The sequence below is a fragment of the Scyliorhinus torazame genome, chromosome 14 (genome assembly GCF_047496885.1).
Source record: "Scyliorhinus torazame isolate Kashiwa2021f chromosome 14, sScyTor2.1, whole genome shotgun sequence".
Lineage (NCBI taxonomy): Eukaryota > Metazoa > Chordata > Chondrichthyes > Carcharhiniformes > Scyliorhinidae > Scyliorhinus > Scyliorhinus torazame.
In genome coordinates, this window is record NC_092720.1 from 79,121,245 (window position 1) to 79,139,226 (window position 17,982).

At 53.3% G+C, this 17,982-nt stretch overlaps 1 protein-coding gene across 5 annotated transcripts in view; it reads right to left on the reverse strand.

Moving 5' to 3' along the window:
• The window catches only part of LOC140389833 (coiled-coil domain-containing protein 150-like), a 183,269-nt gene that overhangs the window by 134,780 nt on the left and 30,507 nt on the right, over positions 1-17,982 (reverse strand). For all 5 annotated transcript variants that reach the window (XR_011934489.1, XR_011934487.1, XR_011934486.1 and 2 more), the window contains exon 4: positions 9,877-9,945. Coding sequence is in view for 2 of the 5 variants with exons in the window: in XM_072474402.1 (XP_072330503.1) it covers positions 9,877-9,945 (69 nt within the window). In the remaining 3 variants the exon portion in view is untranslated. The remainder of the gene's footprint in view (positions 1-9,876; positions 9,946-17,982) is intronic.

Here is a 17,982-nt window from a genome sequence, read left to right on the forward strand (position 1 = left end):
GCCCCAACTGGAGGAGGGAGGGATGGGCCGCTTTCTGGACCAACTGAAGTTCCCGAAGGTGGAGGGACTGGTGATGGGATTAGGGGCCCCGATTGGGTTGGAGGAGCTGACCAAAGGGATAGGGAGCATGCAGGCGGGGAAGGTACCGGGGCCGGACAGTTTCCCGGTCGAATTTTACAAAACATATGTGGACCTGTTGGGCCCGTTGCTGGTTAGGACCTTCAATGAGGCAAGGGAGGGGGGTTGCCCCGACGATGTCCCGGGCACTGATCTCCTTGATCCTGAAGCAGGACAACGATCCCCTGCAGTGTGGATCTTACAGGCCGATTTCATTGTTAAATGTAGATGCCAAGGTGCTGGCGAAGGTCTTAGCCACGAGAATTCGCTGCAGGTCATCCACGAAGAGCAAACGGGGTTCGTGAAGGGGAGGCAGTTGAACGCAAACGTGCGGAGGCTCCTGAACGTTATTATGATGCCGGCGAGGGAGGGGGAGGCAGAGATAGTGGCGGCGATGGACGCTGAGAAGGCCTTCGATAGGGTAGAGTGGGGGTACTTGTGGGAGGTGCTGAAGAAGTTCGGGTTTGGGGAGGGGTTCGTCAGGTGGGTTACGCAGTTGTACGAGGTCCCGATGGCGAGTGTGGCCACAAACAAGAGGAGGTCTGAGTACTTTCGGTTGCATCGAGGGATGAGGCAGGGGTGTCCCTTGTCCCCCCTGCTCTTCGCGCTGGCGATTGAACCCCTGGCTGTGGCACTGAGGGAGTCGAGAAACTGGAGGGGGCTGTTGCGGGATGGGGAGGAGCATAGGATGTCGCTCTATGCGGATGACTTGCTGCTGTATGTGGCGGACCCGGTGGGGGGTAATGCCGGAGGTAATAAGGATCCTCAGGGAGTTCGGGGATTTCTCAGGGTACAAACTCAACATGGGGAAGAGCGAGTTGTTTGTGGTTTACCCAGGGGACCAGGAGAGGGGGATTGGCGAGCTCCCACTAAAAAGGGCGGAGAGGCGCTACAGGTATTTCAGGGTCCAGGTGGCCAAGAGCTGGGGGGCCCTGCATAGGCTTAATTTCACGAGGCTGGTGGAGTAAATGGAGGAGGAGCTTAAGAGGTGGGACGCGTTGCCGCTGTCCCTGGCGAGTAGGGTGCAGTCAGTCAAGATGACGGTGCTCCCAAGGGTTTTGTTTCTGTCCCAGTGCCTCCCCATTCTTATCCCGAAGGCCTTCTTTAGGCGGGTCAACAGGAGCATAACGGGGTTTGTGTGGGCACGAGGGACTACGAGGGTGAGAAGAGTGCTCCTGGAGAGGAGTAGGAGCGGAGTGGATTGGGGGGGGGGGGGGGCTGGCACTGCCCAACCTCTGTGGGTACTACTGGGCCGCCAATGCGGCGATGGTGCGCAAGTGGGTGATGGAGGGGGAGGGGGCGGCATGGAAGAGGCTGGAGACGGCGTCTTGTGAGGGTACGAGTCTGGAGGCGCTGGCAACGGCGCCGCTGCCGCTCCCTCTAATGAGGTATACCACGAGCCCGGTGGTGGCAGCTGCCCTCAAAATTTGGGCGCAATGGAGGCGGCACAGTGGGGGCCTCGGTGTGGACCCCGATACGGGGGAATCACCGGTTTGTCCCAGGGAGAATAGATGATGGGTTTTCGGGGTGGCACAGGGCAGGGATAAGAAGGTTGGGGGACCTGTTTGTGGATGGGAAGTTCGCGAGCCTGGGTGAGCTGGAGGAGAAGTACGGGCTACCCCCCGGGAAAAGCCTTTAGGTATCTACAGGTAAGGGTGTTTGCCAGGCGGCAAGTGGTGGAATTCCCGCTGCTGCCGCCACGCACGGCACAGGACAGGGTGCTCTGGGGGCGTGGGTTGGAGAGGGGAAGATCTCGGCAACATACCAGGTGATGCAGGAGGAGGAGGCCTCGATGGAGGTGCTGAAAGTTAAGGGGGAGGAGGAGTTGGGGGAGGAGATCGAGGAGGGGACGTGGGAAGATGCCCTAGGGAGGGTGAACTCTTTCTCTTCGTGCGCGAGGCTCAGCCTCATACAGTTTAAGGTGCTGCACAGTGCACACATGACCGGGACAAGGATGAGCCGGTTTTTTGGGGGTGAGGACAGGTGTGTTAGATGCTCAGAGAGCCCAGCAAACCACACCCATATTGTATTTTTATTTTTGTTTGTCTATACTGGGGGATCTGAGGGGGTGCATATATTTGCTATGTTTGCTATCTGTTTCGGTGGGTATTAATATATTATTTATGTATGGGGGGGGAGGAGGCACTGGGTTGTTTTGTTTTGTATTTAATTCTATTGGGTTCCTTTTACCTTCTGTTGTTGATAATTTGTGAAAACTTTAATAAAAATCTTTTTTTTTTTAAAAGCCGAAAACATGGCCGAAGAAACAGGGAACAAACAAAAATAAGAGGAAACAACATAGTGTCGCTCCCTCCGTCTACTCGGCAATTACCATCCCCACCAGAGTAACGTCCCAGTGTGGCTACCCTTTAGTTCGAGTCCAACTTTTCTTGCTTGACAAAATTCCACGCCTCGTCCGGTGTATCAAAGTAATGGTGGTGATCTTGATACGTGACCCACAGCCTCACCGGATGCAACAGCCCGAACTTCACCCCTTTGCTGCGGAGGGCCGCCTTAGCACGGTTGAACCCAGCGCGCCTCTTGACCAGTTCTGCCCCCAGGTCCTGGTAGATGCAGATTACGCTGTTCTCCAATCTGCTGCTCCGCTCCTTTTTTGCCCATTGCAGGACTCGTTCCTTATCTGAGAAGCGGTGGAGCCGTACCACCATGGCCCTCGGCGGTTCATTCATTTTGTGCTTCCTTGTAAGCACTCTGTGCGCCCCATCCAATTCCAGAGGCCGAAAGAACGCTCCTGACCCCATCAGGGTCCCCAATAACGTGGTCACGAATGCGCTTGCGTCCGACCCCTCCGCACCCTCAGGCAGGCCCAGAATGCGCAGGTTCTGCCTCCTGGACCTGTTTTCAAGGTCTTCAAGCCTCGCCTGCCACCTGTTGTGTAGGGCGTCGTGTGCCTCCACCCCGACGGCCAGGCCCAGTATCTCGTCTTCGTTATCCGAGACCTTTTTCTCAATCTCCTTGATCGCCTTCTCTTGCATTTTCTGGGTCTCAACCATTTTCTCCATTGAGGTCTTCATTGGGGCCAGCATCTCCGTTTTCTGGTCAGCAAAGCAGCTTCTAAGGAACTCCTGCTGTTCCTGCGACCACTGGACCCACGCTGCCTGATCCAAGCCGGCCGCCATTTTCTGATCCCGCGCCCGTTCCTGCCGCTTCTCACCGGTAATTTGTTTGGCCATCCTGCTCCTGGTCCCCTCCATAAACTGCTGTGGGGAGCCTTCTAGCACCGTTTGCCTGCCGGCTTGCGTCGAGAAGGGGCCGTCAAAGCTCCTTAAAAGGGCCCGTTAGTCCATTAGCGGCGGGAGCTGCCGAAAACGCGACCTACCCACGCATGGCCGCCACCGGAAGTCGAGTATGTGCAAATAAATTAACCATTTGAGCTCATCCTGTCTTCAGTTTTGCTGTAGGGTTATTAATAGAAAATTGGATTGCACTAATACTGAGGGGTTGGGAAATATGCCACTGCTTATAAAGGAGTTAACAAATTAAAACATCTTTCTGTTTATGGACAGGTGGTGAGAGGAGAAAATACTGCTGTTTAATTTAACACCTATCCATAATAGAATAGGTGCAAAGATCGCAATTTGGCTGTGACAATGGGGTGCAGGAAGTCTAATGTCCCAGTGCACAATGATCCCTCTTTACTGCTGACTTCCAGATTGACTTGCCCATGAAGTCACCAATTAATGAATGAACAATGGACAGCTCATGGAAGGCCAGACCTATAAACGATTTGGAGCTCCAGTTAAAACCAGTGATTAATGCTAGAGGCTCACCAGCAACTTTGAACAAGTTCAAAATCACCCACTTTGCTTTTATTATTTAGAATTTTGGAACCATCATTTTGCACCGTGATGTGATTAGAGGCTAAATAGAGAATGGAAATACAGGTACCTTCTGGATTTTTTCTACTCCCTATTATTTTTAATTACAAATTAATACAAACAGAATACTCAAGTGAGGAACTATGCAATATAGAGCCCATTCAAGTTGTCAAGAGTGCCCCCACAGAGTGACTTCCGGTTGCGGCTATGCCTAGGTAGGTCGCACGTTCGGCAGCTGCCGCCGGGAACGGACTTTTGGGCTCTCTAGAGGGGCCCCAACGGAAATTGTTCGATGGCTTCCAGGGTGGGAAGGTGACAGCAAGGTCCCCCCGACATTATATGGATTGGACCAGGAGTGGAGCGGTGAAAAAAGTGATCTTGGAGCAGCGAAAAGTGAGAGGGAGAAAAAACAAGATGACGGCGGGTGGAGACCAAGCAGCATGGGCGCAGTGGTCGCAGGAGCAGCAGGGGTTTCTTAGACGCTGCTTTGAGGAGCTGAAAACAGAAATGCTGGCGCCAATGAAGGCGGCGATTGAGAAGCTAGTGGAGACCCAGAAGGCCCAAGGGGCGGCGATCCGGGAGGTGTGGCAACATGCCTCGGAGAACGAGGACGCGATCTTGGGCCTGGCGGTGAAGGTGGAGGCGCACAAGGCGCTGCACAAGAGGTGGGCGGAAAGATTTGCGGACCTGGAGAATAGGTCGAGGAGGAAGAATCTTCGGATTCTGGGTCTCCCCGAAGGAGTGGAGGGGCCCGATACTGGGGCATATGTGAGCACGATGCTCAATTCGCTGATGGGCGTGGGGGCCTTCCCGCGGCCTCTGGAGCTAGATGGGGCTCACCGGGTCCCAGCAAGGAGACCTAAGGCCAACGAGCCGCCAAGGGCTGTAGTGGTGAGGTTTCACCGCTTTATGGACAGAGTGTGTCCTGAGATGGGCCAAGAAAGAGCAGAGCAGCAGGTGGGAGAACACGGAGATCCGAATCTACCAGGACTGGAGTGCAGAGGTGGCTAAGAGAGCTGGTTTCAATCGGGCTAAGGCGGTGCTCCATCGAAAGGGGGTGAAGTTCGGTATGCTGCAGCCAGCGCGACTGTGGGTCACGTTCCAGGATCGGCACCACTATTTCTAAATGCCTGAAGAGGCATGGAGCTTTATACGGACTGAAAAGTTGGACTCAAATTGAGGGTTTGTTGTGGGGGGATGTTTACTGTGTATATGGTGTTTATTACGTTTAGGGAATGTTCATCTGGTTTGGGTGCTGGATGGGGATGGGTGAAGGGATTTGATGGGGAGACTGTGGGCGTCGGTGTTGGAGGGGCAGACCCCCACGAAGGAAGAGGGGGAGTGGAGGCCCGGGGATGGGGAATTGGGGTAAGGCCGCAAAAGGAGCTGTGCCAGTGGGGGCGGGGCCGGCTCAGGAAAGCGCGGGCTTTTTCCCGCGCTAGGGAAGGACGGGGGGGGGGGGGCGGTGCTGGAGAGGAGCACACACTGACCGCCAGGGAGGGGGAGGGGGGATTCTCACACTGCAGGGGGTCGATGGAATGGCGGGAGAGGCCGGGGTCAGCAGGAGTCAGCTGACTTACGGGAGTGTTATGGGGGGAGCAAAAGGGCTTGATGTGGATCTAGCGATGGGAATGGGGGGGTAGAGGGGGGGTGTAGGGTTGCTGCTGCATTTGCCAAAGGGGAGCTGGAATTAGGAGAGGTGGTCGGGGCGGGGGTCCGCCGTCTGGGGGACTGGAGGGTGCGGGAGGCGCGTGCACGTGGCTGGCCTAGAAAAGGAGATGGCTAGTCGGCGGGGGGGGCGTGAGCAGCCCCCCAATCCGGCTGATAACTTGGAATGTGAGGGGCCTGAACGGGCCAGTCAAGAGGGCCCGGGTGTTCGCGCACTTAAAGGGAGTGAAGGCAGACGTGTTTATGCTCCAGGAGACACATTTGAAGGTGGCAGATCAGGTTAGGCTGAGAAAGGGATGGGTAGGACAGGTATTCCATTCAGGGCTGGATGCGAAGAACAGAGGGGTTGCAATACTGGTGGGGAAGCGGGTGTCGTTTGAGGCAATGAATATTGTAGTGGATAACGGAGGTCGCTATGTGATGGTGAGCGGTAGGTTGCAGGGGGTGCGGGTGGTACTGGTAAACGTATATGCCCCGAACTGGGATGATGCCGGATTTATGAAACGCATGCTGGGTCGGATTCCGGACCTGGAGGTAGGAAGCTTGATAATGGGGGGGGGGGGGGGGGGTGTGGATTTCAACACGGTGCTGGATCCAGCACTGGATCGCTCTAGGTCCAGGACGGGTAAGAGGCCGGCTGCGGCCAAGGTGCTTAGGGGGTTTATGGACCAGATGGGGGGAGGGGGTTTATGGACCAGATGGAGGGAGTGGATCCATGGAGGTTTGTCAGGCCCCAGGCCAGGGAATTTTCATTCTTTTCCCACGTCCATAGAGCCTACTCCCGGATAGATTTTTTTATTTTGAGTAGGGTGCTAATCCCGAAAGTGGAGAGAACGGAGTATTCGGCCATAGCCATCTCAGACCACGCACCGCACTGGGTGGAGCTGGAGTTGGGGGAGGAGAGGGACCAGCGCCCACTGTGGCGCCTTGATGTGGGACTGTTGGCGGATGAGGTGGTGTGCGGGCGGGTGCGGGGGTGCATTGAAAGATATTTGGAGGCCAATGACAATGGGGAGGTGCAGGTGGGTGTAGTCTGGGAGGCGCTGAAAGCGGTGGTCAGGGGAGAGTTAATCTCCATCATGGCCCACAGGGAGAAGAGAGAGAGCAGGGATAGGGAGAGGTTGGTGGGGGAGATCTGAAGGGTGGACAGGAGATATGTAGAGGCCCCTGAGGAGGGACTACTCAGGGAGCGGCGGAACCTCCAGACGGAGTTCAACCTGTTGACCACAGGGAAAGCAGAGGCACAGTGGAGGAAAGCGCAGGGGGCGACGTATGAGTATGGGGAGAAGGCGAGTCGGATGCTGGCACATCAGCTTTGTAAGAGGGAGACAGTGAGGGAGATAGGTGGAATTAAGGATAGCGGGGGGAATACGGTGCGGAGTGCGGTGAGAATAAACGAGGGACTTCTATGGGGATCTGTACAGATCTGAGCTCCCAGCGGAGGATGAGGGGATGCGACGATTTTTGGATCAGCTGAGGTTCCCGAGGGTGGAGGAGCAGGAGGTGGCTGGTTTAGGGGCGCCAATTGGGCTTCGAGGAGATGGTTAAAGGATTGGGGAGCATGCAGGCGGGGAAGGCCCCGGGGCCAGATGGGTTCCCGGTCGAGTTTTACAGGAAATACGTGGACCTGCTAGGCCCGTTGCTAGTGAGGACTTTCAATAAGGCAAGGGAGGGGGGGACCTTGCCCCCGACAATGTCCGGAGTGCTGATCTCTCTGATCCTGAAGCGGGACAAGGACCCACTGCAGTGTGGGTCGTATAGACCGATCTCGCTCCTCAATGTGGATGCTAAGTTGCTGGCAAAAATGCTGGCTACGAGAATTGAGGACTGTGTCCCGGGGGTGATTCATGAGGACCTGACGGGATTTGTAAAGGGCAGGCAGCTAAACACTAATGTGCGGAGGCTCCTCAATGTGATTATGATGCCCTCGGTGGAGGGAGAAGCGGAGGTAGTGGCAGCAATGGACGCGGAGAAGGCCTTCGACCGGGTAGGGTTGGAGTATCTTTGGGAAGTGCTGCGGAGGTTTGGGTTCGGGGAGGGGTTCATCAGCTGGGTCAGATTGCTATATAGAGCCCCGGTGGCGAGTGTGGCCATGAATCGGCGGAGGTCGGAGTACTTTCGGCTGTACCGAGGGACGAGGCTGGGGTGCCCCCTGTCCCCCTTGCTGTTTGCATTGGCAATTGAGCCTCTGGCCATGGCACTAAGGGAGTCCAGGAAATGGAGGGGACTGGTCCGAGGGGGAGAGGAACATCGGGTGTCGCTGTATGCGGACGACCTGTTGCTGTATGTGGCAGATCCAGTGGAGGGGATGGCGGAGGTCATGCGGATCCTAAGGGAGTTTGGGGACTTCTCGGGGTATAAGCTCAATGTAGGGAAAAGTGAGCTCTTTGTGGTGCATCCAGGGGACCAGGGAAAGGGGATAGACGACCTGCCGTTAAAGAGGGCGGAAAGGAGCTTTCGGTACTTAGGGATCCAGGTGGCTGGGAGTTGGGGGGCCCTGCACAAACTCAATCTGACGCGGTTGGTGGAGCAGATGGAGGAGGATTTCAAAAGATGGGATGTGCTGCCACTCTCGCTAGCGGGCAGGGTGCAGTCGGTTAAAATGATGGTCCTCCCGAGGTTTCTCTTTGTGTTCCAGTGCCTTCCCATTCTGATTCCCAAGGCCTTTTTTAAACGGGTAGGTAGGAGTATCATGGGTTTTGTGTGGGCAAATAAGACCCCGAGGGTAAAGAGGGTGTTTCTGGAGCGTAGTAGGGACAGGGAGGGCTGGCTCTGCCGAATTTGTGAGACTATTATTGGGCTGCCAATGTGGCGATGATACGTAAGTGGGTAATGGAGGGAGAGGGGGCGGCGTGGAAGAGGTTGGAGATGGCGGCCTGTGTGGGCACGAGCCTGAGGGCGCTGGCGACGGCACCGCTGCCGCTCTTGCCGACAAGATACACCACGAGTCCGGTGGTGGCGGCGACGTTGAAGATCTGGGGCAGTAGATATGACACAGGGGCGAGGTGGGAGCCTCGGTTTGGTCCCCGATTCGCGAGAACCATCGGTTCGTCCCGGGAAGGATGGATGGGGGATTTCGGAGCTGGCATCGGGCAGGGATTAGAAGAATGGGGGACCTGTTTATAGATGGGATTTTTGCGAGCCTGGGGGCGCTGGAGGAGAAGTTTGGGTTACCCCCGGGAAATGCTTTCAGGTATATGCAAGTGAGGGAATTCCCGCTGCTCCCGGCACAGGGGACTCAGAACAGGGTGATTTTGGGTGTATGGGTTGGAGAAGGCAGGGTTTCGGCGACCTACCAGGAGCTGAAAGAAGAGGAGGAGGCCTTGGTAGAGGAGTTAAAGGGCAAGTGGGAGGAGGAGCTTGGGGAGGAGATAGATGTGGATCTGTGGGCTGATGCCCTGAGTAGGGTTAATTCTTCCTCCTCTTGCGCCAGGCTCAGCCTAATACAATTCAAGGTTAGTCACAGAGCGCATATGACAGGGGCGAGGTTGAGTAGGTACTTTGGGGTGGAGGATAGATGTGGGAGGTGCTCGGGAAGCCCGGCGAATCACGTCCACATGTTCTGGTCGGGCCCGGCACTGGATGGGTTTTGGAGGGGTTTCGCGAGGACTATGTCCAAGGCGGTGAAAGTCCAGGTCAAGCCGAGTTGGGGGTTGGCACTATTTGGGGTAACAGACGAGCCGGGAGTGCAGGAGGCGAAAGAGGCCGGTATCCTGGCCTTTGTGTCCCTGGTAGCCCGGCGGAGGATCTTGCTATTATGGAAGGACGTGAAACCCCCCCAGTGTGGAAGCCTGGATAAATGACATGGCAAGGTTCATTAAGCTGGAGAGGATAAAGTTTGCCTTACGAGGGTCTGTGCAGGGGTTCTTCAGGCAGTGGCAACCGTTCCTAGACTATCTCGCGGAGCGTTAGGAGGAGGTCAGCAGCAGCAGCAACCCAAGGGTCGGGGGGGGAATTCGGGTGGATGGGGGGGGGCTTCCCTATGGGTACCTTTGAATGTCATATGGGGGGGTTACTGTCCATGGGGAAACCCAATGTAAAAGTTTTGTATAACTTTTGACTGTTGTGTTTGTGTTTCTTTCTTTTTGTAATTGGGGGGGGGGGTTTATTAAAAACATTTTGTTGGAAAATTTGAATAAACATTTTTTTTTATTTTTAAAAAAGAGTGCCCCCCATAATGTTACGATATTATCATGTTAATTCACTTATGGAGCAGATAGCTAATTCCATCACTTCCAATTTGAACTCTAACCTCTTGCAATCTTCGGCTCATTCTGCTTTTTGTTGCTTTCAGCTCTTCTGCTGCTACTGCCACATCTGTCTAGAATGAGGAAAACCAAACAAAGCATTGGCAAATATCATTAAATCAGGTATATTTTTGCATAGGCATCAATGCTACAAAATGCTATCTCATACGCCAGAGATTGATCAGTCCACCCCCTAGTTTCCAGGTGATGGAGGAATGAATTGTGACCAAGCTTTTAATGTACATTAAGAGGGCATGTAACAGTTTGTAAAACATGAATTGTACACAAAAATTGTACAGTTTTCTTTTGTTTCATCCTTTAAGTACCTCTCTCAGACCATTCGATTTGGATTTTTGTCACGTGCACCAAGGTACAGTTCTGCATACAGTCCTGACAGATAGCTCCATACATGAAAACACAGAATATACGATAGATACACAATGTAAATACATAGACATTGGGTGAAGTATACGGAGTATATTACTACTCCGCAAAGAAGATCCTTGGAGAGATCAGTTCAGTCCATAAGAGGGTCATTCAGCAGTCTGGTAACAGCGGGGAAGAAGCTGTTTTTGAACCTGTTAGTGCGTGTTCTCAGACTTTGTATCTCCTGCCGAATGGAAGATGTTAGAAGTGAGAATAACGGGCTTCCGGTTGCGGTGATGACCAGCTAAGTCGCACGTTTCGGCAGCTCCCGGTGGAAAGGACTTTTGGGCTCTTAATAGGAGCCCCAACGGCAATTTTAACGGCGAAAAACACTGTGCGGTAAACCAGAAGGGAATCCCCCCTGGACACGGATGGAAAAAGGAGAGGAAACTGGCCGGATTGCGGTGGATCCTCAAGAGCAGCGGCAAGAAAGGCAAGCACAAAGCAAGATGGCGTCGGAAGGAGGCAGTTTAATATGGGGCCCTGACCAACAAGAGTTCCTGCGGCGTTGCGTGGAAGAACTTAAAAAGGAGATGAAGAAGGAGCTGTTGGCCCCGATATTACAGGCGATTGAAGGGCTAAAGGAGGAGCAAAAGACCCAGGAGCAGGAGCTTCGGGTCGTGAAGGCAAAGGCTGCTGAGAATGAGGACGACATACAGGGCCTGGTGGTGAAGACAGAGATGCACGAGGCACAACACAAAAGGTGTGCGGAAAGGCTGGAGGTGCTGGAGAATAATGCGAGGAGGAAGAATTTAAGGATTCTTGGTCTTCCCGAAGGTGCAGAAGGGGCGGACGTCGGGGCATATGTGAGCACGATGCTGCACTCGTTAATGGGATCGGAGGCCCCGACGGGCCCGTTGGAGGTGGAGGGAGCCTATCGAGTTATGGCGCGAAGACCGAGGGCTGGAGAAATTCCTCGAGCCATAGTGGTGAGATTTCTCCGATATAAGGACAGAGAGATGGTCCTCAGATGGGCAAAGAAAACTCGGAGCAGTAGGTGGGAGAACGCGGTGATCCGCGTATATCAAGATTGGAGCGCGGAGGTGGCGAGAAGGAGGGTAAGCTTTAATCGGGCCAAGGCGGTGCTGCATAAAAGGAAGGTTAAATTTGGAATGCTGCAGCCGGCAAGACTGTGGGTCACACATCAAGGGAAACACCACTACTTTGAAACGGCAGAAGAGGCGTGGACATTTATTGTCGAGGAGAAACTGGAATAAGCGGGCTAGAAAAAGAACGTTTGGGACAAAGTGGTGGGGCGAATATGTGGGGTGAAGAGGGGGGGGAAAGGGGGAAGAGATGATTTCCCAAGTTGTTAATCCTGCGACCCTGTAACTTTTCTCTCTTCCCCATGCCGTGGGGGAGGGGGGAGGGAGGATGAGGAGCTGGGGGCGCCGGCCATTGGGGGCGGGGCCAAATGGGAAGCGCGGGCTTTGTTCCCGCGCTATGGTAATCATGGCGGGAACAGGGAAGCAGGAAGGAGGGGGCCTCGCACAGTGGGAGCCGAGGTCACGGGGGGAAGCCGAGGTCGGCCAGAGTTTGCTGACTTCTGGGAGCAGCATGGGGGGTGCAATTACGCTAGTGAGGGATGTAGCGGGGGGGGGGGGGGGGGGGGGGGGTTAACTGGGTTGCTGCTTCTGGGGAGAAGGGGGAGCTGGTATGGGGTGGGGTGGTCGGGGCGGGAGGGCGCCGTTGGGGGGAGATACTGCTACGTGGGAACCGGGTGAGGAGCTGGATTGAAAAAGGAGATGGCTAGTCGACAAGGGGGGGGGGGGGTAAAGAGCCCCCCAACCCGGCTGATCACGTGGAATGTGAGAGGGCTGAACGGGCCGATAAAGAGGGCACGGGTACTCGCACACCTAAAGAAACTTAAGGCAGATGTGGTTATGCTGCAGGAGACGCATCTGAAACTGATAGACCAGGTCAGACTACGCAAAGGATGGGTGGGGCAGGTGTTTCATTCGGGGCTAGACGCAAAAAACAGGGGGGTGGCTATACTAGTGGGGAAGCGGGTAATGTTTGAGGCAAAGAGCATAGTGGCGGATAGTGGGGGCAGATACGTGATGGTGAGTGGCAAATTGCAAGGGGAGGCGGTGGTCTTAGTGAACGTATATGCCCCGAACTGGGATAATGCCAACTTTATGAGGCGTATGTTAGGACGTATCCCGGACCTAGAGGTGGGGAAGTTGGTAATGGGTGGAGATTTTAATACGGTGCTGGACCCAGGGCTGGACAGATCGAGGTCCAGGACCGGAAGAAGGCCGGCTGCAGCTAGGGTGCTTAAGGACTTTATGGAGCAGATGGGAGGAGTAGACCCCTGGAGATTTAGTAGACCTAGGAGTAAGGAGTTTTCGTTTTTCTCCTATGTCCACAAAGTTTATTCACAGATAGACTTTTTTGTTTTGGGAAGGGCACTGATCCCGAAGGTGACGGGGACGGAGTACACGGCTATAGCTATTTCGGATCACGCTCCACATTGGGTGGACCTGGAGATAGGGGAGGAAAAAGAACAGCGTCCACCCTGGAGAATGGACATGGGATTATTGGCAGATGAGGGGGTGTGTTTAAGGGTGAGGGGGTGTATTGAAAGGTACTTGGAACTCAATGATAATGGGGAGGTCCAGGTGGGAGTGGTCTGGGAGGCGCTGAAGGCAGTGGTTAGAGGGGCGCTGATATCTATTAGGGCACATAAAGGAAAGCAGGAGGGTAGGGAAAGGGAGCGGTTGTTGAAAGAACTTCTGAGGGTGGACAGACAATATGCGGAGGCACCGGAGGAGGGACTGTACAGGGAAAGGCAAAGGCTACATGTAGAATTTGACTTGTTGACTACGGGTAATGCAGAGGCACAATGGAGGAAGGCACAGGGTGTACAGTACGAATATGGGGAGAAGGCGAGCAGGTTGCTGGCCCACCAACTGAGGAAAAGGGGAGCAGCGAGGGAGATAGGGGAGGTGAGAGATGAGGAGGGAGAGATGGAGCGGGGAGCAGAGAGAGTGAATGGAGTGTTCAAGGCATTTTATGAAAGATTATATGAAGCTCAGCCCCCAGATGGGAAGGAGAGTATGATGTGCTTTCTGGATCAGCTGGAATTCCCTAAGGTGGAGGAGCAGGAGAGGGCGGGACTGGGAGCACAGATTGAGACGGAGGAAGTAGTGAAAGGGATTGGGAGCATGCAGGCGGGGAAGGCTCCAGGACCAGACGGATTCCCAGTTGAATTCTTTAGGAAATATATGGACTTGCTGGCCCCGCTACTGATGAGAACCTTTAATGAGGCGAGGGAAAGGGGGCAGCTGCCCCCGACTATGTCAGAGGCAACGATATCGCTCCTCCTAAAGAAGGAAAAAGACCCGCTGCAATGCGGGTCCTATAGGCCTATTTCCCTCCTGAATGTGGACGCTAAGATTCTGGCCAAGGTAATGGCAACGAGGATAGAGGATTGTGTCCCGGGGGTGGTTCATGAGGACCAAACTGGGTTTGTGAAGGGGAGACAGCTGAATACAAATATACGGAGGCTGCTAGGGGTAATGATGATGCCCCCACCAGAGGGGGAAGCGGAGATAGTGGTGGCGATGGATGCCAAGAAAGCATTTGATAGAGTGGAGTGGGATTATTTGTGGGAGGTGCTGAGGAGATTTGGCTTTGGAGATGGGTATATCAGATGGGTACAGTTGCTGTATAGGGCCCCGATGGTGAGCGTGGTCACGAATGGACGGGGGTCTGATTATTTTCGGCTCCATAGAGGGACGAGGCAGGGATGTCCTCTGTCCCCGTTACTGTTTGCACTGGCGATTGAGCCCCTGGCCATAGCATTGAGGGGTTCCAGGAAGTGGAGGGGAGTACTCAGGGGAGGAGAAGAACACCGGGTATCTCTGTATGCGGATGATTTGTTGCTATATGTGGCGGACCCGGCGGAGGGGATGCCAGAGATAATGCGGATACTTGGGGAGTTTGGGGATTTTTCAGGGTATAAATTGAACATGGGGAAAAGTGAGTTGTTTGTGGTGCATCCAGGGGAGCAGAGCAGAGAAATAGAGGATTTACCGTTGAGGAAGGTAACAAGGGACTTTCAGTACTTGGGGATCCAGATAGCCAAGAATTGGGGTACATTACATAGGCTTAATTTAACGCGGTTGGTGGAACAGATGGAGGGGGACTTTAAGAGATGGGACATGGCGTCCCTGTCACTGGCAGGTAGGGTGCAGGCGGTTAAAATGGTGGTCCTCCCGAGATTCCTTTTTGTGTTTCAGTGCCTCCCGGTGGTGGTCACGAAGGCTTTTTTCAAAAGAATCGAGAAGAGTATTATGAGTTTTGTGGGGGCCGGGAAGACCCCGAGAGTGAGGAGGGGATTTTTGCAGCGCAGTAGGGACAGGGGGGGGGGGGGGCTGGCACTACCGAGCCTAAGTGAGTACTACTGGGCCACCAATATTTCAATGGTGTGTAAGTGGATGGGAGAAGAGGAGGGAGCGGCGTGGAAGAGATTGGAGAGGGCGTCCTGCAGGGGGACTAGCCTACAAGCTATGTTGACGGCACCGTTGCCGTTCTCACCGAAGAAATACACCACAAGCCCGGTGGTGGTGGCTACATTGAAAATTTGGGGGCAGTGGAGACGGCATAGGGGAAGGACGGGAGCCTCGGTGCCGTCCCCGATAAGAAATAACCATAGGTTTGTTCCGGGGAGAATGGATGGGGGATTTGGAGCATGGCAAAGAGCAGGGGTAGCACAATTGAGAGATCTGTTCGTAGATGGGACATTTGCGAGTCTGGGAGCGCTGACGGAAAAATATGGGTTGCCCCAAGGGAATGCATTTCGGTATATGCAACTGAGGGCTTTTGCGAGGCAACAGGTGAGGGAATTCCCGCAGCTCCCGACGCAGGAGATGCAGGATAGAGTGATCTCAGAGACATGGGTGGGGGATGGTAAGGTGTCGGACATATATAGGGAAATGAGGGACGAGGGGGAGATCATGGTAGACGAGCTGAAAGGGAAATGGGAAGAAGAGCTGGGGGAGGAGATTGAGGAGGGGCTGTGGGCTGATGCCCTACGTAGGGTAAACTCATCGTCCTAGTGTGCCAGGCTAAGCCTGATACAATTTAAGGTGTTACACAGGGCGCATATGACTGGAGCACGGCTCAGTAAATTTTTTGGGATAGAGGATAGGTGTGCGAGATGCTCGAGAAGCCCAGCGAATCACACCCACATGTTCTGGTCATTCTGGTCATGCCCGGCACTACAGGGGTTTTGGGTGGGGGTGGCAAAGGTGCTTTCGAAGGTGGTGGGGGTCCAGGTCGAACCAAGCTGGGGGTTGGCTATATTTGGGGTTGCAGAGGAGCCGGGAGTGCAGGAGGCGAGAGAGGCTGATGTTTTGGCCTTTGCGTCCCTAGTAGCCCAGTGCAGGATATTGTTAATGTGGAAGGAAGCCAAACTCCCGGGTGTGGAGACCTGGTTAAACGACATGGCAGAGTTTATAAAGTTAGAACGGATTAAGTTCGTACTAAGGAGTTCGGCTCAAGGGTTCACCAGGCGGTGGCAACCGTTCGTCGACTACCTCACAGAAAGATAGAGGGAATGGAAAAGAAGAAGACAACAGCAGCAACCCAGGCCGGGGGGGAGGGAGGAATCGGACGGACTCTCAGGGATGTTGTTGTATATGTATAGGCACTTGTTTTAGGTCATGTATATTGGACTGTTAGATTGTATCTTTGGAGAGTATTTATTTTTGACAAGGCAATTGCCATTTAGTTTGGTTTTTGTTTCTGTTCATATATTATTTATTTATTTGTTTAAAACTGGCCACTGTTATTTATATTGCTTTATTGTTGTTTAAAAGAAACACTACGTACTGTTATGTTTGGCCAAAAAATCTTGAATAAAATATATTTAAAAAAAAGAAGTGAGAATAACCCAGGTTTATACTGCCTGCTTTCCCAAAGCAGTGGAAGGTGTAGACGGAAACAATGGATAGGAGGCGGGTTCACATGATGCACTGGGCGGTGTTCACGACTCTCTGTAGTTTCTTACGGTCTCGGGCCGAGCAGTTGCCATACCAGGCAATAGGATGCTTCCTATGGTGCATCTGTAAAATTTGGTAAAAGTCAATGAGGGCATGCCGAATTTCCATTAGTTTCCTGAGGATGGAGAGGCGTTGGGTGCATTCTTGGCTGTAGCGTCAACATGGATGGACCAGGACAGATTATTGGTGATGTGCATACCGAGGAATTTGAAGCTGTCAACCATCTCAACTTCGATACCATTGAGACAATAGAAATAGAAATAGTTGGTTAAAAATTTTCAGAAAACATGGGCGGATGTAAATAAACGTAAATGGCCCTTTGCTCCAGCCTATCGTGATTCTCCGGTCCCCCCGTCGGGAATCATGCGGTTGCAGATCACTTGTGGTTTTTACCAGCGTGGCCCTGACGTGGTGGACCTTGCAGTGGGCCAAGGTGCAACAGCTGCCAGGGCCACAACGGTAGAAAGCATCCAAGTCCATTAAAGAGATGTAAATGCATTCCAATCACTGAAGCGTGTGATTCCACTGCGCTTACCATCCAAGGGGATCGTAAAACTGGTGCAATTCAGATCCAGTGGGCTGTAAAAAATTAGCTTGGAAGTTGGGATGACAGGAACTTCAGGATGTTTCATAAAGATAATTTAAATTGTACAATGAAACATATGGGGCGGGATTCTCCGAGCCTCGGCGCCGGATTCGCGCTTGGCGCGGGGACGGAGAATCGGGTGTCAGACCTGCGATCGGGTCCGATGTCTTCCCAGGATTCTCCGCGGACCGGAGAATCGCTGATGGTCGCGATCGCAGGTCTGACACCCCATCGGACCCGAACGCAGGTCTGACGCCCCATTCTCTGCCCCCGCGCCGAGCGCGATTTCGGCACGGAGAATCCCGCCCTATATGTTTCATTGTACAATTTACATTATCTTTATGATTCACAAACCTGAAACATTCTGAAGTTCCTGTCATCCTAACTTCCAAGCTAATTTTTACAGCCCATCGGATCTGAATTGTACCAGTTTTACGATCCCCTTGGATGGTAAGTTCAGTGGAATCACACGCTTCAGTGATTGGAACGCATTTACATCTTTTTAATGGACTTGGATGGTTTCTACCGTTGTGGCCCTGGCAACTGTTGCACCTTGACCCACTGCAAGGTCCACCACGTCAGGACCACGCTGGTAAAAACCACAAGTGATCTGCCACCACATGGTTCCTGACGGGGGGGGGGGGGAAACCGGAGAATCACGATAGGCCGGAGCAAAAGGCCATTTACATTTATTTACATCCCCCCGCCAGCATGCATTGTGGACCTCTCGTTCACACCGCTAGTGGAAGTTCGGAGTATGCGTTCGGATCGCCGCAAAGTGCTGATCCCGATTTTCTACTGACGCCCGATTCTCTATTCCATCAGGGAACGCATTCTGGGCGTTCCGGGATGGAGAATCCCACTCAATGGCTCTGATGGCCAGAATTTCCCTAACTTAAAGTAGTATATTTAAATTGGTATTACTATCATGACTTCATCAAGCCAATTCCTGACTACTTCCAAATTTAAAAATACTTTTTTTGAATGAAATTTTGTTTATTAAGTGATGTGTTTAAAAAAATTCGGAATTTTCATAATCATGTATTATTCGTCTCTTTAGGAAAGGGATTTTGACGGTTTAATAAGTGCAC